The 24,111-nt window shown below is 39.0% G+C and overlaps 1 protein-coding gene across 7 annotated transcripts in view; it reads left to right on the top strand.

Moving 5' to 3' along the window:
• Nucleotides 1–24,111, top strand: part of MYO1B (myosin IB) — a 110,622-nt gene that overhangs the window by 73,790 nt on the left and 12,721 nt on the right. For 2 of the 7 annotated variants that reach the window (XM_042040494.1, XM_042040496.1), the window contains exons 14-26: nucleotides 5,491–5,496; nucleotides 6,602–6,706; nucleotides 8,204–8,266; nucleotides 9,058–9,258; nucleotides 11,503–11,729; nucleotides 11,905–12,105; nucleotides 13,109–13,202; nucleotides 13,646–13,795; nucleotides 15,899–15,967; nucleotides 17,625–17,711; nucleotides 18,013–18,099; nucleotides 20,775–20,861; nucleotides 23,986–24,060. In XM_042040494.1, coding sequence (XP_041896428.1) covers nucleotides 5,491–5,496; nucleotides 6,602–6,706; nucleotides 8,204–8,266; nucleotides 9,058–9,258; nucleotides 11,503–11,729; nucleotides 11,905–12,105; nucleotides 13,109–13,202; nucleotides 13,646–13,795; nucleotides 15,899–15,967; nucleotides 17,625–17,711; nucleotides 18,013–18,099; nucleotides 20,775–20,861; nucleotides 23,986–24,060 — 1,452 coding nt within the window. The remainder of the gene's footprint in view (nucleotides 1–5,490; nucleotides 5,497–6,601; nucleotides 6,707–8,203; nucleotides 8,267–9,057; nucleotides 9,259–11,502; nucleotides 11,730–11,904; nucleotides 12,106–13,108; nucleotides 13,203–13,645; nucleotides 13,796–15,898; nucleotides 15,968–17,624; nucleotides 17,712–18,012; nucleotides 18,100–20,774; nucleotides 20,862–23,985; nucleotides 24,061–24,111) is intronic. The other 5 variants (XM_042040497.1, XM_042040498.1, XM_042040499.1 and 2 more) reach the window with 5 other exon arrangements.

Below are 24,111 nucleotides of genomic sequence, written 5' to 3'. Positions count from 1 at the left end.
GCCTTGGGAAGGCAGTGTGAGTGCTTTCTGCTCAGTCCCTTGGTGGAGCAGTTTGTTCCATGTGTTTTAGCCTGGCAAGAAACTGGGATGCACCTCAGGTGATGTGACTGCCTTGTCTTTGGGGACAGCATCTGACCAACTCCTTTTGCTCCAGGTACACAAGAACATGCAAAAACATGGCAGAATCCACCACTTTCTCTGTAAAACCCACCAGTAAATAAAAATATCCCCAGTAAAGCAGCTAAACAAGCCACCCAGCAGTAAAACCAGGTCCATTTCTCACAGTCTGTGAGAAATGCATTTTGATAGTACTTCATTTCATTTAAGGCAATTAACTTGTTGTGTGTAGAAGTCTCTTGAGATGACAGAAGGAAGCTTGGTCATGCTGCATGTACTAAGTAAGCTGTCATCTGGACGATGATAGAATGACAATATCTCTGTTGAGGGAATATGTTAGAAATACGAAGAATGCATTTTCTTCATATTAACAAGTTCATAATTGTGTTAATTGTCTGTTTTTAGAGGGAGGTAATCAAATAAAGAGCAGTAATCACTGAAAATGCCTTTCTGAGATGTTTTAAGGTATGAAAGAATAGGGGAGGTATTTCCATTTTCACCATAAACCTGTACAACAGCTTGGTCCAGTTGCTGACTGGTTGCTTTGCCTTTTTCTATCCTGTTGATTACATGAAGGACATTACAGTTTCAGAGCATACTGAGCTCTGAGAGATTGCTCCTGGATCAGTGTTTTCCCCTCACCCCCCCAAGGATTATTTAACAGGAGAAGGATCTAGTTATTTGCTAGCAGGATGACATATTAGACGCAAAAAAAAAAAATTCTAAGGAGGAAGTTGACTTATCAGGATCTTATTTTATCTTTTTTTTTTTTTTTTTCTTTTAAAGAATCTGGGAACCTTTTCTTCATGTCTTGACTTTGGCTCTAACTCAGCCATGGATATCTGTTGTTTTGTTATTTGCCTTAATCTCCAGATCATAACTTGCAGCTGCTTTTTCTAGGCTGTCTACCTTGCAACAGATTTCCTTTTTGAAATTGTTCAACCCTTTGCTAATGCCCAGAAGTTTAGCCTACACTGGCAAGCAGCAGTGCCAAAATGTGCGTACCCAGCCCTCTGTGCCTTCTGGCAAAGCCCGGTCTACTGGGAAAGAGGAGAACTGAATTTTAATCTGTAATCGATCAACTACCTCTGCTGGCAAGTGTTATCAAGAGAGGAGCTTTACAGAGAGGGACTCTTGGTTGGACTCCTAGGTGCCAGGAAGGTTTTAAAATACTGTTAAAGCAATCATTTCCTTAAGTGATAGGATGCTCAAAGCAGAGGTGCATCCCAGGAAGTTAATCACCATTTAATTAATCGCATAATAACGTAAGTATTTAGAGAGGCTTATTTTGCAACATGCGGGTTTATGAAGTAAATCCCGTTGGCTGGCTGTTTGCAAGAGGAAATACTTGAAATTCTGGAGCAAAAATACACAAATGCTCTGCTTCAGGTTGTGAGAATAGTGTTTTGCCCTACAGCAGCTATTTCTGTCTTAGTAGAGGAATGGCTCTGATAACACAGTAGGTTCTTGCCTGTTTGTAATTCCTGTTGTTCCAGGGCTGTGGTTTATCAGGTTGAGTTTGTTGAAGTGATAGTACCTGGGTTTTGCCATGAGCCACACATGCACTGGATTCACTGTAGTTTCTTGCCCTTTTAATTCCAAATTTGGTTCAGACCTGTGTGCCTGGGCAGCACAACTGGGAGCAAGATGGATTTCAGGGTGTGTGGTTCTCTACCTGGCACACAGTAAGGGCTGGAGTTGGTTGAGCTACACAAATATGGAAAATGGATAATCCCCAAAGCTTTGGCATAGGTCTGTGTTGCTTCCATGAGGTACACCGAAACATGGTTTGATTACATACAGTGGAATATTTATAATTAAAAGATGTGCTTCTCTGGTTCTTTGCCTATGGAGATATTTACACAAAAGCCCAGAGCAGTCTAGTTTACAGGAAATAAAGCTTGATTGCTCAAATGTTTGTATATGTAAACAGAAAAGAAAGGGATAAATATTGATAACATGCCTTTACTAAATTTGCAAAAAATTTTGAAAAATTGTTACAGCTGAGTCACGTTATAACTGGGTCATTGCTGTCTGAGATTAAAATAGTATCTTTTTTCATTTTCTTTAAATGCAGTTTGCTGATTTTAATTTCCTAGCATTTATATTCCTTAGTTTCATCTCATAAACTCGTATGCTTGTGTGGTCATACATAAAACCCCCTATCCCCAGACACCACAGTAGCATATAAATTGAATTTGCTGCTTGGTTTCACCCTTCATTCCACCATTCATCTCAGTGAAGTGAGTATGTTGGTCTTTTATCATCATTAGTTTTGCCATCTGGCTTTTTCTCTAGGGGCCTGATGGAACTACTTGGGGTCACCTGCTTATGTTAGGAGGTGGTTAGAGACTTCTGATGCCTGGAGCTGTGTTGATATTTAAGATAACTTACCTTCTGGGGCTATTTGTGATAGAGCAGAAGTATCAGTCTCTGTATGTCTTTTTCCCTTCTCACACTGATGTAAAAGTTCATTTTCATTACATCAGTCCTGTTGATTTCAACAGTCTCATGACTTGAAATGTTTAGGTTTTCTTTTAAAAGATGCTTTTCCTTTAAATACATCTCATGTATTATTTTAGCTGTATGTGTTCATATAATATATTTGAAGAATTGTTGCTGGACACCTTTTTGCAGTGTGGTTGCAGACTGAGCAACGTGTACATTTTTGAATTGGCCCTGAACAAGAATGGTGTGATGAAAGATTAAGAAGGAAGAGGAGATATTGAGAAACACCTACAAAGGTGTGACATTGATGATATACCTGAGTCTGTGGGTTTGGATCCACAGCATCTGGTTAATCTGGGGGAAAGAGTGGAGAGGACACAAAAAATGGAACACCTAAAGTTAGACTTTGTTAGGCAGGTGGACGGTAAGAATCTATTCCTGCCTGCTAGTATGGAAATGAAATGCGGTTTTCAGTTTTAAGCAGGTATCTCAGTTGCTGTGTAATCTTTGGAAATCATTGGAAACGGGGTACTCAAAAGTGAATTTGAGTTCTGTGTGAGGAGAGAAGGTTAGAAGGTATATAACACTGATAGGAAAATGTCCTGTTTTAGATATTTTCTGTTCATAAATCTAATGGAGGCATTTCTGCCGGACACCAGTAAGAAATTTTTAGCCTACTTTTTTTGACAAAGATATTTGTGTCTGTTTCCCATTGGCATTTTACTGGTATAAAAATGTCTAAAATCAGGAACCACCATATATGTTTTTTTCAGATGATTCCACGGAATCTTTCGAAGAAGTTAGGTAAAATATTAAGGAACAAAGAATATTTTCTGTAGGACTTTTAAGCACCTGCATGTAATAGCTGTGGCCCACAGATAGAACTTTATAGCTAGTTTATATTTTTGCGTGGAGAACAATTTTTTTGGAGTTCAAAATGTGCTATTCATGAAATACGACCCTGATGACCAGTAGTTTGAAGGTTGATAAAGAATGAAGCTGTTTGAGCAAGACACCATTATTTGTGAAGCGGGAAACATGGTGAAGTAGGCTTTGATTTTTTTCAGTGAATTTTTCTACTCCTCTAAATTTAGTGTTGCATCTGATAAAAGATTCAGAGGATAAGCTGAGGGTGGTTGGTTGAGCTGTATCTATAAATTCAACATGACTTTAAGCCTATCTCAGGTGACATTCTGTTTTCCTAGCACCTTTATTTAATTTGAGAGACTGTGTGGTTTTATATTCCCTGAAGGTTTTATTTTGTATTCCACAGTGCTTTCAAAGGCATAGTTAGAAAGCTGCTGTTAAAATGCAGGGATTTAAGTGATGCCTTCGACATTAAAAGTAGCAGAATTACAGCCTGGAAGAGAAGGTGACACCTTGAGAAGATATGGTCTTCATTTCTCTCCCCCTGCCCCCCCCCCAGTTTCCTAAGAATATTTGATAGCTTTTCCTCAAATTTTATGTCTGACTGCACTGCTTCTGTGTTGGTCAAACCCCTTTCTGTCACTTAACACAAGTGGTAGCATAAGGAGCAAGTAGTCTCTGATGGCTGGGTCCCTCCAGCCCATCTGCTGAGTGGGTTTAGTGATATTCTATCACTGATATGGGTTATTCTCTACTGCCTTCTAGGAAAAAAGGTCAAAAGTCCTTTAGATCCCTTCTAGTTCTGTTGTATTCATTTCTATAAGACCTTCATTAAAATATTGGGGGGGGACAATTCATTTGTGAACATTTGTATATGCTTTGTGGAGCCCTCCCATAATTAAAAATTATAGATATTCATTAAGGGAAAATAAATGCACAACTGTTGTTGCCTTAGTGAGAATTGCTTAGAGATAAACACCCACTGTTTTTTTCATACAGGGTTTTTTAAAACCTGTAAAAGGAAACAGCTCTTTCTGAAGTATATTTAATTTGCCAAATGTCTTCTGGTCTTGCTCAGAGTTTAGTGTTTTGAGAATGTCAGTAATTTCAAACATTTTCCCTAATTTTCTTTTCTGTAATTAGCTGTTTTAGCCTTTTGCTCTGTATCATTCATAAAGAACAATATTGCTGCTGCTCTTCAATAACTTTTTCTGGAATAGCAATTTTCAGTGGCTTGGCAATGTCAAATAGAATTTCATAGCTCAAAGTGAGCGATTTGTGGAGAACTCTGTGGATTTTGGTTTGCCTTTTTTTTTGGCAAGCCATAAATATCATAGATACACAGCAAATCAGGAAAACATCTAGCAATTACTTTAATGTGTTGTTAATGACCTTTCAGTTAGATGGTTTAGCTGGATTTTCTGTTCAGTTTCCATCCTCTTTTGATGACTGAGCCTGTATAATTTGTGAGTGAAAAGTCCTGCAGCCCTTTTAATCAGAATAACCTGGTCTTTTGGAGAAGCAGTCTCTCTGAGTTGGGTGGTATGTGCCTGGCAGGAGGATGCAGAGTGCGTTTTGCCCTTTCTCTGGGTGATGTGACAGTTGGGGTCCTTTTACTTCCAGCTCAATGTATCTGAAGTGATGGCCTTATCTGAATGTGTCAAGTAAAGTTACACTCATTCTTCCTGCAGTATTCTCTATTCCCTTCCCCATTCTCCCCTCCTGTTGCTGGGATTTGTATGCCCAAGGTTATAAATGTGGCTTTTAAAGGCAAAAAGTGCCTGGTGATTTAGAGACAGGGCAATGCAAGAATGCTGTTCTGTGTTAGGCTCTGATGTGTCTCAACCTCTTGGTTTATTTGATAATATTTGGACAGTAGCTAAAGATAGACTCAGCTATGAAGATGTAATACATAACATTTATATAGTATTTTGCATTTTCAGTAATACAAAGATTGATCTACTTGGTATGCTAAATAAATGCTAATAGATATGTTGTGTATTGTTATGGAAGTAGTATAAGTACTGACTGCAGTTTATGTAATTTCTTTTTCAACAGAATGCAGTAAGTATGACTTGTTTGCAGTGCTGATTTTGCTGCATGCCAAATTTTAACTCTCTCATCTTGAGCTATGCAAGTTTTGCAATCTCTGAGTGATAATTGCAGTTGGTGAGAGGGGCAGCGTTTGTGGCTGAGGAATTTTGGTGATCAGCTATGATTTTGCTTCATTTAAAACTAAAATGATAAAAGTAATCTGTGCTACCTCAATATTTTCTAATCTGCGTGTGTGTTCTTAATCTCATTTAGCAACCAGATCCTTGATTAAAACATTCAAATGATTGCACTTGCCTTCAGTGATAAAAATTCTATCAGCATTATTTAAGCTTCACAGGTATTGTATAGCAGACGATTTGGTAGTTTAAAAAGGCACAATGTCATGTCACAGCCTGTGATGGGGCAGTCACCAAGCCTCCTTCCTGTGCCTACCCCTCCTGCTGGGGTCTGCTCCACTCCCCGGTCCCTTCTGCAAAGGGTCACACATCTGCTTGCTCCCTAACCCAGTTTTAGATGAGTTAGCCTGTTAGAGGAATTTTAGTCAATGAAGCTCTTTTGTTTCCCATCATTTCAAGGGGCAGTTTGTTGGCAGGGAGGAGGTGGGTTGACCTCTGGAACCAATAATCTCTTAACCCAGGCTCAGATGCAACTGGAATAGCAGCTTGAGCCCTGTTCTGTAGGGAAATAGGATACTTTATTGGCTGCTGAGTGGAAAAGAGCTGATGCTACTATCATGATTTTATTTATCGGACCCCACAGGAGACTACGTTTTACATATGGGGACAGATTGGTGCAGGCAAAACTTTGGTCATTTATTCCCTGACACCACAGGTGTCCTCATGACTTGTTGAAAGGGATCAGTATGGAGGCATTGTGAGCAAAACCCACAGAGGTTTTTGTCCCTCCCAATGGACAAAGCCTCAGGAAAGGATTTGGTCAAAAATTTCTAAACTAATCGTGATCTCAATCAAGTATTCCTCCAACCATCACATCATAAAACTGGAAGGAGTAGTTAATACAGCAGCTTGTTGACCTGCAGCTGCTGCAGTAACTTACTCCAGCTGGGTTCCAGGCTGTTTACACAAAGCAAACTCAAACGTATTTCATCTGACAGGACAACAGCTTTGAGCAATTCATTATCAACTACTGTAATGAGAAGTTGCAGCAGATCTTCATTGAACTTACCCTCAAAGAAGAGCAGGAGGAATACATCCGAGAGGTAATACTTGAGTGCATCTTTCCTTATCCTCTTCCCGTTGTCCCTGCAGAGATAACAGGCATGCAGGCTGGAACTATTTTTCAGGCAACAGAGGCACTTCTTGAGCACAGGACTGACATGGAGCATGTTTGTGTGGGGCTGTGTGGTAGTTACATGAAGCAAAAAATGTTGGTTTGGCATTTGTTTCACATTATGAATTCTCCAGGTAAAAACCAGACCCAACTCTGATTCATTCATTGCCAACAATGACTGGCAGTTCTGAGCAAGGGCTAATTGATTTATTAGAACACTAATACCACTTTCTGGTATTAGTGCCATTGCCCTGCAGCCTGCATTTTGGATTACGCAGCAATGTCTGGGATGCACCCCAAGAACAGCCACAGCCAGTCCTTTATCAAAGGGAACTGGGTGGCTAAAATAATAGCATGCAACACTAAAGAAAGTACAAATAGAGTTTTGGTTCTAGTGTTCTTTCAGGTAAGTATTGAAGGGAGCCGTGTGAGCTTTACGGATAAATTTAAGATGTCCTGTAGAGCCCAGCCTCTGGTGTTTGATGTTATTCTGTGAGTGAACATCAAGCTAAAATTTTAATAGGTTTTAGCAGTGCTCCACATGATACACAGAGCTCAGACAAAATACCAGCTCCCAGCTGTAAAAACTGGCACACGCTGTTTGTACTCCAACTGGATGATACCATTTTGCTGTATAAACATTTTTTTTAATTACATAAAGTTCCTGCCTTATGATCCTGAGGATAACATGAAATTTCAGCATGTCTTTTTAATTTTGCATTCAGTGGTAAACCATCATTGCTGCAATTTGGTTCTTGAATGATATTTCAAATGCTCTGAGAAAAGTAAACTGTAAGAAGTACCACAGAGTGCAGATTAAGAATGAAATGAATATGTTCCTTCTTTCAGTCCTTTCCCCTACCAGTGTTACCTCGTGATGCATTGGCATCTCATCCTGGAAATTTTATCATTGATGTTTGAAAAAAAAATTGGGATATTAAGAACATCTGAACAGAAGTCATGCTCTGGATTTTTCGAATGGTCTTATCTAAATTTAGCCCTTTTTCTTCCTCCCATGAAAAAAAACAAACAAACCAAAAAAACCATCCCAACAACGAAGAACTTAGAAATTTTGATCTCAGGAGCTTGCAGTGACATGGGCTGATTTCCTTCTGGCCAGTGGGAGCATAGGCAGCACGGGAGGAGCCTGGCCTGGTGCCAGGGAGTGCATGGGAAGCTGACATGGGTGGGGGAAAGGAATGGAGAGTGAGTTTGGCAGCAGCTCAAGGACACTCATTTTGCGCAGATAATGATAGTAGTAGATAGTTGCATTTTTTTTTTTTCTTAATAAATAAATTGTTGGTAAGCATGCAGAATTAAATTTCAAAGTAGTACCATGGTTAATTGGAATATAATGGGAATTGCCTAGAGGAAAAGCTCCCTCCATTTTTTTCCTGTTCATACATTTACTTATATTTTCTTACAGGGGATTGAATGGACTCATATCGAATATTTCAACAATGCTATCATTTGCGACCTAATAGAAAATGTAAGTTGTATTCAGGAATCTCTCTGGATAATTTTTTAATGTGGATTTTTTTAAATAATTTTTTTTAAATCCATTTTTTTAGTGGATTTAATCTAGCTGTAAAATCTATATGTATCCTCATGCACTAAATTTTGTGAAACATGCCATTCATTGTATTATTCATCTTACTTTGAATGGTAGAAGTTTATTTTACTAAAAAGGTTTTTTTTATAAGTGATGTTACTTTTGTAGAAATATTCAGCAGTATCTACATGAAAAAAGTCCTCAGATCAAATAGCTCTTAAATGTTTACATTTAGGGCTGTTCTCAATAGCAGATATCACATGCTGCATTGTAATTAACATTTCTTTTCATATGGGAACTAGAAAACTCAATTACACATTCATTACTGAGTGTTAGAGGTACTCAAAGTACTTGTATATAATGAGAAGACTTCCAAAGCAAGAAAGATAAAATTCCTTAACAATCAGAAAAGATAACTTTTTAACCATTAACATAAAATACATGATAGTTTTACTGTAAACTGGCAACTTTCAGTTGAGTTGGAGTTGCTACAGTCTGAGGAAATGACATGAAACTTCAATGTGAATTTCAGGATTCAGATCTCATAAAAAGTCTTTCAAAAATGCAAGTGCTAAAAATCGGTTGGAAATGGTTGTGGGGTAAAAAGAGCCAAACCTTGAGATGGCTTGAAGAATGTTTTTCTGGATAGCAGAAGTCAAACAGGAGAATGATCTCCTTTTTGTGCTGTGATAGAAACAAGTACTAAAGCTCTTGTTTTGAAACTTCAGAACCAAACTGGAATCCTGGCCATGCTGGACGAAGAATGTCTGAGACCAGGAACTGTTACCGATGACACCTTTTTAGAAAAGCTGAACCAGGTCTGTGCCACTCACCAGCATTTTGAGAGCAGGATGAGCAAGTGCTCCCGGTTCCTCAATGACACCTCCCTGCCTCACAGCTGCTTCAGGATTCAGCACTATGCTGGCAAGGTACCTGGTGAAGGGAGCATGTGTGGGCTGGTGTAGCTGACTAAAAAATCCAGGCCTGTCTTAATCTTTTTTTGTCTTAAGCCTAAAACCTGTGATTTGGGCTGGAAGGCTTTAAGAGATCTTGAAATGGTTTTGGTTGGAAGGGACCTTAAATATCACCTAGTTCCAAGCCCCTGCCGTGGGCAGGACACCTTTCACTAGACCAGGTTGCTCAAAGCCTCATCCAGCCTGACCTTTAACACTTCCAGGGATGGGACAGCCACAGCTTCTCTGGGCAGCCTGTGCCAGGGCCTCACCACCCTCATAGTGAAGAATTCCTTCCTAATAACTAATCTAAACCTGCCCTCTGCCAGTCTGAAGCCCCTACCCTTTGTCCTGTTACTACGTGCCCTTGTACAAAGTCCTGCTGCTCCGGTTGAAATCAAAACACTTCTCCTTTCATCAAAGGAGAAAGATGCCCACTGCTGCAGTGCTGCTGTTAGGTCTCTGGAAAGAAATCATTGCTCAAGGTGACAAAAAATCACACACATTTGTAGGCAACATATTTTGGAAAACATGCTCTTTGTCACTGAACTAGCTGTAGTCCTTAGTCACATTGTTGAGAAAATGCAGTTTTAGTATGTTTGAAGGAACTGAGTTTGATACGCTGTTTAAACAGAGTATAGAGAAAGCTACACAGAGGGCTTGCAAACGTATTTGCATTTTGCAATATAAGAAGTATGAATAAATACAAGTGTGACAGCTTTCAGTGTGTAATCCATTATGACTTTTTATTAATGAAAATCAAAATAATTAAATTTGTAGACTGAAGATTTAAAAGAAAATTAAAAGTAAAATGTACGGCTGAAATTATACCTCTTGTCTGAATCTGCTGAAGTGATAATTTCACACAGTAAAGAATATTTGGAAAGTGTTTAATTTCCCTAGGACTGCTTAATGCTTTTTGAAATTTTCTTCATCTTATAATTTTGAATAGCTCAATAATTTTCTTGTTCAGAATAGTCCTGGAAATATCAGACTTTCAGACTTTCAGGCAGCCATTCATTAACTTAGCATTATTTGCCAATAAGAGTTTGTAACTGCCTATAATCTATCAGGGGTTAATACCTAGGTACTTCTTTGGTTGTCAAAAATGTAAGTGAATTGAAAATACTCTAGTACTTGGAGAAGGACTGTGCACAGATTGTGTCTTAGCAGGCTGTGAGGGTCTTTGATTGTTACAGGCATTCAGTAGAGCGAATTCCTCCTATTTTGGGAGGAATGTTGTTTTTCCATCCTCTGCTAAGAACATTTTGATCTTGTCAGTGGTCAACAAAAGTTTGACCCCCCTTTTAAGAAATATAAGTCATTTCATGTGAGCAGTTGTTTGGTTTTTTCAGTAGTGGCATTTACTGCACCTGTCAGAACCAGAAACATGTTCTCCAAAATAAAGTGCTGCCTGAGTTCCCGGTAACTTGCTGTTGTGTAAAATATGTGTCAGTACTATTTTCATTCAGTATTCTGTGTACATAGTACATACCTATGCAGAACTGAGAAATCATGGATCTGAAGAAGAATCTGTATTACCAGCCAGATGACTTGTCACAATTAATCAGAGAAGTTTCCTACCCTCAAAAATTAAAAAAGCCAGTAGCAATCTGAGATCTGCATGAGGTTCCTCTGGCTGCCTCCTGGGTGCCCAGCTGCTTTGTACTTGTGCTTGTTGTTGTTGGACTGCTTTCCTGGTAAAAGTCCTTTAAAATAACAGTCCACTGGGGGCTGCACAGCTTGCTGCTTGCACTGCGATAGCAAGAGGTGGTATGCCATATCTTGTTTTAGTTAGGCAAATAATGTAAGCATAAGTACTTTGAAGGAAAAGGGTATTTTTGTTGTTTTGATCCAAAAGAGAGGGAGAAAACTTCATCAGACCGAGAAAAAAAGGATTTTTGTGGAGTCTTGGCAGGTGGTGGTGGTGTGTCAGAGTTATCATGGAAAAAGGAATTCTTCCACTTCAAAAACCAGAACTGATCGACACAGGGAACTGTATGGCAGATGAGAAAATGCATCTTTCTCAGGTAGTATGTTCACAGACATTTTATCCAACAAAAAGTCATCCAAATGTTAGATTTAAAATGAAAGCTGAAATATCTTTTGTTTCTTTTGGACAGTGTGTAAGAAGGAGAAATCAATTTCTTGGGCCAGTTTTGAAGTGGTCTATGTTGTAGTTCAAAACCTGTGCTGATGAGACTCTTCTCTGTTGTTTAGGTTATGTACCAGGTGGAAGGATTTGTTGACAAAAATAATGATCTTCTGTACCGTGACCTCTCCCAGGCCATGTGGAAGGCCAACCACTCCCTTATCAAAGCATTGTTCCCAGAAGGAAACCCTGCTAAGATCAATCTAAAGAGACCACCAACGGCAGGTTCACAGTTCAAGGCTTCAGTTGCTACCCTGATGAAAAATCTCCAGAATAAAAATCCAAACTATATCAGGTAAATTCCCCAGTGCCAAAGATTTGGTGAATTTGTTTGGTGAGGTTATATAAAAAAACCCCACCTCGATATCCAAGGATAAACTATTGAAATCTATGGTTTCTATCTATCACCATAAGAGTTGTATACATGTACAATGTTGCAAAGAGATGTCCCTTTTGGTTTTCCTTTCCAGGTGCATCAAGCCCAATGAAAAAAAGGCTGCAGACATTTTCAACGAGGCCCTGGTGTGCCACCAGATCCGGTACCTCGGGCTCCTGGAGAACGTGCGGGTCAGGAGGGCGGGTTACGCCTTCCGGCAGGCCTACGAGCCCTGCCTGGAGAGGTACAAAATGCTCTGCAGGCAGACATGGCCCCACTGGAGAGGGCCAGCCAGGTAGGCAGACAGCAGTATTCCTACCTGTCCTGAGTGAAATTCCTGTCTTCCACGTGTCCTGATTTTAAAATTTTTTTGCATACGTTGCGAAAGTAGCATATTGCAGCCCTTACTGGTTTGGGTCTGACAGAAAGGGCGTAAGAGAGATACTGCAGTGGATTCAAAACTGCAGGGAGGTCTGGAATGATCAGGAGGGCACTTATCTTTAATAACCAACTTTCAAAGTGTAAGAACACTCATTTCGTTGAAGACAGCCATGCAGTCTTCCCCTGCCCTTTCAGGAGTAACTTTACATAATGATTGGGGAACGATTATGAGATAATATCTCTTGCAAATCAATTGTATTAAATATATACTTTTAAATTGCATAGTATTCACGTGTATTTTTTGCAAATAATGTCTGGGATGGGCAAATAAGCTTCTATTATTTTTTTTTTACATGTGGCCACCAAAAGCATGATTTAAATAGCTTTCATAATAGATTAACATCTTTTAGCTACAATTTAAATCTTTAGGTTATCAAGATAATGGTGGAAGTGCAGTATTGATAAAAACAGCATTGTAGTAATCATCACAAAGATCTGCACAGTTCCTCTCTCCGCATTTGGTAAGAGTGGAACACTGACGTTTGTCAAACTCGTTAGTCTTTGTTTCATATTTTGACATTAGTGTGAGAGCCTTTCCTTTTTCCTTTTTTTTTTTTTGTTTTTAGGTAAAATAATTATAGATGTAAGAGGAAAAAATAGGCCATTGCTGATGCTGTAAAATGAAATTTGCTCTTTTTTTCCTCAAATTATTCTGAATCTTTATGGTGATTATTCTTGCCTTTAGCTGAATAACCACTGAGTAAATGAGTTAGGTTTTCAATCTTCTTATGTCAAGCACTATTTAAAAGTTTAAAATATGCTTTCATATGCTTTCCATAAATTAAGCTGTGAATATGTGAACTAAGAAGTTTTAAAGCTGAGGTTCATGTTTGTTAAGCTCATTTATTCCTTCTTAGGGCTGGAGTAGAGGTGCTGTTTAATGAATTGAGAATCCCTGAAGAGGAATTTTCATTTGGCAGATCAAAGATATTCATCCGCAACCCAAGAACAGTAAGTGAAAAATGCCTTCTGCAAAACCAAGCCCTCTCTCTTGAGGACAGCCTGCTGTGAGGTGCATCATTCACTACCTGGTTCCTACAGATTTTTCTACATGCAGTGCTTTGATATATTGATGTGAATGTAGCATTAAAAAAGCACTTTTTAATGTTAGACCCATTAAAATCAATGTGAATCAAGATTCTACAATAGCTGTCAGCCTTTATTTAATATAATTTTAGAGCATTGACTTGTGACAGTGTATCTGCCACAAATCATCTTGGTATATCTGCCTATAGCTCTGGAGATGAATAAAACAACGTGTGTCTGAGGGGGGACTTCAGTAAAGAAGTGATTTCTCTTACAAGAGCTGTGCTTATGGGTTTTTTCCCTTGTCTCTTCTCTCCTGCTGTTTTTCTTCCAATGTCAAACAAAACCCTAAAAACCCCCACACCCAGCTCTTCAAACTAGAAGACCTGAGGAAGCAGCGTTTGGAGGACTTGGCTACTCTGATTGAAAAGATTTACAGAGGCTGGAAGTGCCGTACCCGCTTCTTGTTAATGAAAAGATGCCAGATTGTGATTGCTTCCTGGTACAGGAGATACGCAGTAAGATACCATCCTTACTACATCGGGGGTTCTCTTCATTGTTTAATACATATAACCTTCATAGGATATTCTTCCTCAATATGTACTGAGAGCTGTTGAAAGAATTCAATTTTATGCTAATATTTAAGTACCAATAGCGGGAATAAAGAAAATTTAGTTTCTATAGACCACTATTAAGTGCTTACATTGTGCTTGTTCTTAAATAATTGCAAAGCTCTCCAGAGTCCTTTTGCTCTGGGAAAACAGGATTCTGTGGCTCAGCTGGGAAGAGTCTTTTTCATTAAGCTTAAATGCTGTGCTTCCCAGCACTTCCGGTGCTTTCAAAACATGTGGTTAATGTGTAAAAAATGTTCAGTAATATACATGTGCAGTTCTGTGGAATTCAGTCATTCCTAAGCCTTTTTGTGTTTTTGCCTTATTTGGAACATTTGCCTTTGACTCAAGAATGCTGCCTGGGAGGAGGCAGCATATAATTTTAATTATAACTCCTAAGACTTGTAATTCAGTGTCATTATTGATACAGTCAGTCCTAAAGCAGTTTCAGATCTATCTGTGGACTGGGTGTTTGGTGCCACAAACTGAACAGCATGGTTCTGTGATTCTTTGGCAGTTAGGAAATGATACTGACTTACGAGTTAAAAAGATTTATTTGTTTCTAAAACCATTCTTGAACTTCTCAGCTGTGTTTTGTTACTGCTAGAGAATAGCACAAGCGTATCAGAAACCTTGATAAAATATGGAAAGAAAGTCTTCTTAAACTGCAAGTTGCAGAGTTGACAAATCCCTGTTTTTCAGTTGACAAGCACTTCTGTTTGTCCTCTTGAAAGCCGTCAGTGTTTGGTTCACTTCTCTTGGATAATTAGAGGGAAGTATAGATGATTTGGAAAAAGTATGCCTGAAGCATGCTTTTTTACTGTAAAAACTCTTCTCTCTGAACTTGTGTCATTGAAAGCCCTGTTCCTACAAACAGCATCATTACAGAATTGCGTTGTACCCATATGGCTTCATTATGATCTCATGCAACCTTAATGAATTTAAAATGGACTTAATGCAGCTCAATTGGCACAACTTTAAATATAAGGAAATGAAAACAAATACACGGCCAAGAACTGCTGATTTCTTAACTGTGAACCTTTACTGGGTCACTGGTGAAACATGGCAGCAGTTGTTTTATTGGTGGTGATAGAGAGGTTTCCTCAGCTTCTTCATGCGGATGGAAGGCACCGTTCTCCTCACCCAACATGACTGGTAGGCACAGTGCTTTGGAAGGTTTCATGGGAAGTCCCTGGAATGAATAAAGCTTTTTTGAGCAACTCCTTGTGCTGGAGGCTTGACTCAACGATATGCAGACATTTGTCTGTCTGTTGCCTTGCAAGACACAGATGGCAGCCGTGGCATGAGGGTGGCCCAGAGGGGACCCTCTCCAGCTTGCTCACAGAGATGTTCACTGTCACTGAGTGGGCTGAGTGTCAAGTCTAAAAGCCCTGTTGCAAAATCTGTCAATTTAGTATTATACTAAATGTTAGGCTACTGGAGAACTGAGTTTTAGAACTGAAAATGCTCAGCTGTCCAGGAAATTTATAGTTCAACTTAGCATGCTTAAATAATACTGCAGCATCTCATTCTGGAATCCATGGTTTTGGTTTTTTTCCTCTTCCTGAGTTATCATCAGCACTTGGTATAATAAAAGGAAATTTTATTTTATGGGTAACAGGAACAGCTTGTCTTATGAAAAGGTGGTAAAAAGCTTAGCCAACAAACCTGAGCATTTGGGACAGTTTGTGTGCTACTCTGGTGGTGGGGAAGACAAATAAAGCTCTTACTGTTAGCATTTAATCTGCATTTGTGCTGCTGACCATGAACTTAGTGTTTCTGTAAACAGGGTGACATTGTCCATGCAGCATTGTTGATGTGCTTTGTTTCCCCTCGAGTTGAACACAGAATGTACACTCTGATGTGCTCAGTCAAAAATTGTTCACTTTTTACATTTAGTGCTTGTCTCCTCAAGCATATGGTCAAATGTTAGTAATGAAAGGTTTATTATGCAGTGCTTAACAGATGTAATATTCTGTTCTAAGCATCACATACTTATTTCCAATACAGCAACAAAAAAGGTACCAGAAGATAAAGAGTTCGGCTATTACAGTGCAGTCGTACATCAGAGGGTGGAAGGTGAGTTTCCTGCTACTGCGGCTGTCTGTACGGTGAGGCGAGGAGCAGGTCAGAAAACACATCCCAAATGCACTGAGCCTCCTGCCCTTCATGCCTTCCCTCCACGGAGCTGTGGCTGTGCCACAGCCGTTGTTAAACACTCGTGTTTGCTGTGAGAAGGGGTGAGTTCAGGGTATCTGCGTGTGTTGCCTGGACTATAAATCCCTGCAAACCCTGCAAGTGGAATGCTGGGACCACACTAAACTACTGGGTTATCCTTGAGGCATCTTCTGCCAGGGAATTTGGAGGTAGGAGGCCTCTTAACATGGACTGGAGTGTAAATGAGTGAGGGTGGTCATTAGAGCACACCTAATCAGGCAGGCCAACTGCTCCAGAGCAGGATGTTCTGGGGCTCTGCCAGTGGGCTTAGGAAAACTGTAGTGCTGGACTGATTTGAAAGCAACAAGTTGTGGTTGGCGATTATTTTATGCTTAACAGGATTCTCAAAGGATGAGTCAAATTGAAAGCAGGATTAAAATAAAGAGTTTGTGTTGCCTGGGCAATTTGTTACTTGGGTTAAGTCTCCAGTTCTCCTCTGTCTGCTAAATGGAGGAGTGAAAGTGTACTTGGGTTGAGAAAGTAGTTTATTGCTGTTGGCTTGTAGTCGGCCTCAATTTGCCACAACTCCGCTTCTTCTCTGAGAGGTTTGTACTTTGTGAAGGGATAATCATGCATCCTAGTAGATATTTAAGGAGTGATGCTTTATTAAGAGGTAAAAATGAGGTTGACAGCTCACATGAGAGCAGCCATGATGCTTAAAGCAACTACTGCTGTCCATCTTCAGAAAAAATAACCCTGGGCTCCTCTGTTTCCTTATTAACCTTTCTTCACCCTACTAAAGGTGGATTTCCCCTCTACTTAGGGAAGAGAGAACTGCCTTTAGTTCTGGAGTCAGTTCCCTTTCTGTCAGACAGGGAGGGAAGGGGCTGCAGTTAGGAGCTATTGGTGTAAATAGCCCTCTCCTGCCCAGGCGGCTTTAAAATTTGCCAACAATAAGGTAACATAATTTGACTTTGCTGTTTCTCTGGATTTTTACTTTGTCTTTATTATTTTGTTTAAATGGGTTAAAAAAATCCTTTCAGCCTAACTACTGATGTGCTGTCTTTTCCCATGAGTGTTATTTGAAGAAAACTGGGTTAAAAGCATCATCTCGAGTTATGCTTTTCTGTTTGCCATTGGAGAACAAGCTGTTTTGCAGTAGCATTACCGTGCATGAAAGCCTGATACGACAGCAGCCTTTAGTGTGACCTAAAGCCAGCAATTTATTTGTGATTTATTCTTTATTGCACTCTAAATGGATTAGACATTTACTGTATGGAGAAAAAATACTGTTGCCATTGTGCACGCAGACATATAGATATCTTAGGTAATGCAGCAAATCTGGGAGAAAACTGAACATTGAACAAAGATCACCTGACCTGCCAGTCCCAAACTCTTGCAGCACAGAATCCTCCCTGGAACAGCAAATGTTAGGCTGGGCAGCACTTGTGAATGTCTTTGCTTTGCTTGGGAATTTGGAGGCAATGTGTTTTGGTTTTGCCTAGATTTACAAGTTGCAGTGCCCTATTTCAAAAACCATAAAAAGTTAGTAAAAAATAATGTTTTAAATTGTTTACAGGCTCGAAAACTTCTTCGGGAACTCAAGCATCTGAAGCGTTGTAATGAGGCTGCCACAGTAATTGCTGCTTATTGGCATGGTACCCAGGTAAGGAATGGCAACAAATTGTGCACTTGTGTGTCCCTACGTAGAATGAAGAAGGTCTCTCAGGATAGTTATCTGGGAATAGTGTCAGTGGCTTACACTGCTTTTACTGCCTAAACTGGTTTTTTGGTTTCTCTTTGCTGCTAACCTGTCATAGCTGGTGCAATCTGGGAAGCAGGGACACGCTTTAATATTTGCCTTTTGTAGTGACTCGTTACTTCCTTTCTTTCTTGCACCAATGGGAACTTGCAATAACCTTTTCTTTCCTAAGCTTTTCTATATCCCGTTTTCAAATGCATCACAGGCACGAAGGGAACTGAGACGACTGAAAGACGAGGCTAGAAATAAACATGCTATTGCTGTTATTTGGGCTTTCTGGCTTGGATATAAGGTACTTCATGCACATATCACGTGCCCCCCTCCATTACCCAACAATACCAACATTTAATCACTAGTTCATAGTAAGAATTAATGACTAATACAATTCACTCTTAAATAATAGAGCATGATCATCGATTCCTTCCATTTCCATTCATGCCACACCTAATAAATCTGATAGCATTGTTTATGCCAGTTTTTTGTAGAGTAGGAAATTCTTTGCATGGCAACCAAGTACAGATTTGCACTAACAAGCCATTAGACTAGATTAAAAATGACTAGACTATAGTATTCTCAAATTAGGAAATGCATTTAACTACATGTAAATATGCAAAGTATGTTTTGTGGGGGGGAGACAAGGTCGGGGTTTTTTGTTGTGTTCCTCCCCACGCCCCCAACAAGTGCTTTCAGTGACACTGTGTTAGTGATCCAGCTGAGATTTTCACCACATATTATATAATCTGTATCCTGGACAGTCATCATCTACAAGTTCAAACCAACACTATTAAGTTTCATTAAATTCTAGTTATGATTGGTTTAATTGATTCTCTGCCTGTGATTTGAACCAGTAAAAAAATTTCAATAAGTACAAGTAAAGCACAAATTTATGAGCTGATCTTTTAGCAGAAAATGATGTTAGTTTGCAATTCTAAACTTACAGCCCTAGAAAAATCCCAGGAATTCCAGCATCAGCTGTTTGTTTTCAGAAGCAAAGTCCCACTGAAAGATGCTTGCTAATCCCCAGCCTGTAGTTGTGGGTTATGTGAACATTTGAAATGCTGTTCACTAGAGGCCAAAAATATATTGGTTTCAATTAATAAATTCCTAATTTAGTTGAAAACCATAAATACATTAGATTTAAAACATTTTTCAGTTGTTATTTATGTTGGGGGTGTGTTGTTAGAACACCTTGCCAACTGAATGGAGAAATGTGCTCAAATTACATCTGGAGTATAATGCTGTGTTTGACCTTTGCTATTTTGATATAAATCTATTAGATTTCTAGCAAAATGGCAGCCCTGGGAATTCAAACAAACACGTACAGAATTTCCTTCGTACTAGAGAGTTTTTGGAACTTTTCAGTTCTAGCTTGATATTTAGGTAACTTACAATATGTATATAATATATAATTTGACAGACACACTGTTTCCTCATTTGTTTAAGCACAATACATTGAGAATTTATTTTATTTTTAATCAGAGTTCCTTTCACCAAAAAATTGCTCAATACTTCAGAAGAGATATTTGTTTTCCTAGTTTTAAGATATGCCTTAGAATTAAAAGATATATCCAGTGGATGCAATAGTGTTAACTATGTTAAAGCTCCTCATTTAAATATTTAGTAGATTTGGATAATTTTTAACATGGTTTAGTAGTTATTTTTATCAACTGGCTCACAGGAATTTAGTGAAAAATTGTCTCCTTATTCCTTAAATAGAAATAATCTAAATATAATAATATATATGTATATAAAGATAATAATCTAAATTGAATTAAGATTAGAAAAATAATTAGTCTCTGATAAGAGAGACAACTTTTTATTGGTGTGATCTTTTATCTTTTCTTGGGGGAAAAGTTAGAACAAAAGTTCTTAAAAGTTATCATCAGAAGTCTCTTGCTTTACCAAAAACCCCACAAACAAAAAAATAAAGTAAGAGTGAGCCTCAAGTACTCAGTTTCCTTCCTTTTCACAAGATAGACAAATACTTAGCTTTGCATAGTTCTTGCTTTTACAGTGCTGTGCAGTAGGAGCTTTTCTGCCTAGCAGATGAGTGGAAACATAATGTTTGAGTCTACATCCACTGCACATTAACCTTTCCATCTTCACCAGAAGAGCATGACTGGCACAGGCTGGAACTGCTGCTGCACAAGTCTGATAACTTACAACTTGACAAGGGCAGATACAGGGCTAGAGCTGCTCTGACTGAGCCTATAATACTGGAACTGTTCCTTGACTGTTGTCATCAGATAACTGAATAAAAATGTGCTGGTATCTCCTAAAATGCGACATTCTGTTAAGTTGCCCACACATGCCTCAAATTGCTTTCCTGAAATGGAGTGATTGATGAAAAGTAAGAAGGTGCCTACCTCTTTGTACATGAGGAATGCACTAGGTTTGATGGCTCTGCCCCTTAATTCCACACAGACATCATTTACCAGGCTGGAGAATTTTTTTTTTAAATACATAAAGATCAAAATAAAAAATAACCTTCAGAATAAAAGCCCTCGTTACAGTGCTGGAAAGTCACCATGACACGTAGTTTCAGAGCTGATTCTGTCCTGCCCAGGCACTTGCCAGTGGAAGAAGTGACTAGATAGTGAGATTTTACTAAGTCTTGATTTTCATACACATCGTTTTGATCACGAAACTGCAGGGAAAGCTCTCCCATTAGGATCAAGTTATGAGATGTGTGCACAGAAGAGAGGAGGAGGAAAGGCTGACAGTGAATAACAGGGCTGACAAAATTCCCACCTGTACTTGCCCCTTCAGCAGCAGTGGAGGCTTTCTTGACCTTCTCTGTGGCTTCACACCAACTCACATGGGCATGTTGGGTGTCAAAGGTCAAGCGCTGCTGCTCCATCCCTTTCCCTCCTGGTTGTAAACCTGTTTGGTTTGGGAGAGGCGTTTCCTGGTCGTTGTGCTGTCTGCATCGGGCTGTCTCTTTTGTTCACTCTCTGAACCCTTTAGGCTCGGAGGGAGTTGAAACGCTTGAAGGAGGAGGCTAGGCGTAAGCATGCTGTGGCAGTCATTTGGGCTTACTGGCTTGGACTGAAGGTACTTTCTCCAACACTCCATCTGTCAACATGAACTCAATGAAGCGTGGCACACTACTTACTAACACTTAATAAACAAGCAGTTGTGTGGGCTCACTAGAAGGAGTGGGTTTTTTTTACATTGTTTAACTTTGTCATGGACTTGGCTGAAAAAGTCGTAAGCTGAAAGTGCCTCACAGCAACATTTAGGCATTGAGACTTTTTTTATCATATCCGGAATCGCAGCTTTCAAGAGACAGACAAAAGTCAGATTAAAGGGACTCTATTACAGTTGTTGACTTAAAAAAACTGACCTACCTTGGCAAAGGTCCTACCTGGAAAGATTACAAGGATGTATTTTCTGGTTGTGACTTCTGCTTGTTTGAACAGGAAGTAGGGTGGAAGCGTCTGACTCTCACTGCTGCTCACAGTAGACCCCTGATCCCAGTGTCGAGAAGGGCATGGTGTAAAGCCAATGGTCATGTCCTGTTGCATCCAGAAGCCTTTTTAGGGCCTGGCATTGCACACAGCTACCTGTGGCTTGTGACAGCTATGAATTCCTAGAGAAATTGAGATGTGGAAAAGTGTTTTGTTTTCCGTCCCTTGCTTTCAAGGACTGGTTGGCAAAAGAAAACACATCTGTAATCTGGAAAAAAGTAGTTCTGCTCTGTAAATAGACTATGAAAATGGCATCTTCAGATGTTTCAGGTCTGTGCCCAAATGATTTACATAACACAGTTTCACAGATGCAGTCCCGAAGAACTGCGGAAATCTGAATCTGTTTGGTTTGGCTGGGGGTGACTTCTGCTAATAGGGCTGTTGTAGACTACAGAGGTATGAAAGGAACAATTCACTCAGTAATGCAGAGTAAAGTTCAGCTCTCATATTCTTGTACTTATCCTGACAGTGATGAAATGGGAAAAATAGTTAGAAAACATATATATAATACATGTTCATCTGTGTTTAAAAAAATCCATTTCAATACATACATGGAAACCAGAGCTGGAAAATACAAAGGAGCCATTTTAAGAAGTCATTCTGCAGATCAGAATCACACTTTGGGTACTACTGCCAAAGTAGGTCTGTTTTTATGATTTTAAAACAAGGATATGTCCCTCCTGAGAACTCAGAGGCTGTTTTATATCAAACAGTGGCATTTAAATGCAAACTGATAATTCCAAAACCTTTAGGGTGCGTTACAGCAGGAATACATCTCTGCAGTCTGTGGCATGGTTTTTGGTGAGTTTGTTAAATAGCATAAGCAACATTTCCAATTTCCATCTCACCTGAAATACACAGGTTTTTCTGAATAAGACCATAGTCTGTCATTCCAATACATCACTGTTACCACAGGTAGTTTGAAGGCAAAGTGTTTTCACCTGTGACATGCAAGGCTGAAGAATTGAAATTGATACAAACAGGCAAGATTAAACCATTAAGTTGTGAGGATTTTGTTACTTGTTGGTTTTATTTGATTATATGCCGAGTAGATTTTAATAGCATTTGTGCTACTTTCCAGATTTAGGCTTTTCTGGAGCAGCTTGCATTTCTCAGTGCTTGCTTTGCAGCTTCCCTGCAGCACCAATAGGATGTCTATTAGTCCCTTTCTTCCAAATTAATTTGCCCACCTTGCAGCTCGCAAAGAATAATATAAAGCAAGATCATTAGGGAGAGTCTATGAGAACATGGTGAGATTTGGGATGACTGTGGTTGGAGTGGCTTTGAGTGTGTTAATTACCATCCCTGAATAATTAATAAAGGATGTACTCTAATTATAGAGCACTAAGCCTTGCAGAAAATGAGTGAATAAGAACTCGAATATTTTTTTCTTATAAAGTGAGGAGGAAAAAATTATCCGCTGAATTTGCATAGAATGATGACAGCTGAATGCTGCCAGTTTTGTTGATGCATCTTAATGTGTGATTAAGCAAAACTTGTTTACTTGTGGGGTGTTTTTAGTCCCCAAATGATGACAGATTCTTGCTTTCCAAATGCTGGTTTATCTCAAAATGCATGAGTCACTATGAGGCAGAAGGGGGTGCCAGGGTAAATTTTTTTCTGTAAATTGGTGGGGATTTTATTCTTTGGGTTTCCCTTTATATTCTGGTAACACAGAAGCCAGCAACACACAGTGAGTTAGCTAAAACCACTAAATTTTGCTCTGGGGTGAATTATGCAAAGCCACGATGTTTTCCCTGGGTTTTGCCCAAAACCCATAACAGGTGTGTTGCAGGCTGTGCCAGAGTTTGCAAAAAAAGTTGGGGGATGTTTCGGCTGACTTGAGGTGAGCCTGGGTGTCACATAAAACTGCAAACCAGTTGGGCCTTCTCTGGTTGCCTTTTCTGAATTTTGATTTATGCTGATTAACATTGATAGAAAAGGCAAAACAAGTACTCTGAAACTTGCACTTCTAAGGACATATTAAAAGTTAATGTCACCAGCAAAAATTGTTTCGATGATCACTTTTTTGATTTTTTTTTTAAATTGTATTGGTTTTTAAATAAATTTTGGGAGCAAATATCAAGTTTGCTGACATTAAGCAGTCTTTGTGTTGATTTTCTGCTCTTACCAAGCACCAAAATCTTATTTTTCTTTCGGAATGAAGACTGCTTGTGTGAAAAGAGTTTTTTCATGCAGAAGTGTGCTCTGAAAAAAAAGAATTCCCTTTTTATTATTGAAAACTTTGTGTATTAAGAATTTTAATGGAGAAAAATCTGAAAATTTCTCCAGTTAACTCTGTAATTAACATCAAATCAGTGTCACTTCAGACACAAGAAAATTGTGCCATCGCTGGTGATGCCTCACTTTTTCCAGTCCAGCTTTATGCAAAAGCTTATTGAAAATAGATTCATGCTGTGAATTTGACAATATTTGAATAATTTGGCTTTTTGGAGGGAAGTATTTCAAATTCCTTGTTAAGTTTGCAAATAATTGCACTCAGGTCAGCCGAGGTATCTTTCAGACATCTTGGTCCATGGTCTGTTTCACATATTTTAACTGTGACCAGATGATGTTCCTATTTCAGGAACTCTTTGCATGTACATATGCTTGTTTTAATGTTTTCTACCATAGAGCTTTTTAAAAGAATACCTGTGCAAACAAATACTTTCTTTTTATTAATTTTGAGGGTTTGTTTAACTTTCCAGGTCCGTAGAGAATACAGGAAATTCTTCAGAGCCAATGCTGGAAGAAAAATTTATGAATTTACCCTTCAGAGAATTGTATGTATATATCTGTACAAAGCACATGTACACTTTCTGTGTTTTAAGTTT

This window comes from Corvus kubaryi, unplaced genomic scaffold, assembly GCF_017639235.1.
Source record: "Corvus kubaryi isolate FWS band 111438036 unplaced genomic scaffold, C.kubaryi_AGA036_p1.0 37396, whole genome shotgun sequence".
Taxonomy (NCBI): Eukaryota; Metazoa; Chordata; class Aves; order Passeriformes; family Corvidae; genus Corvus; species Corvus kubaryi.
The sequence above is the reverse complement of the archived record's forward strand: the minus strand, read 5'-3'. Positions and strand labels throughout refer to the sequence as shown.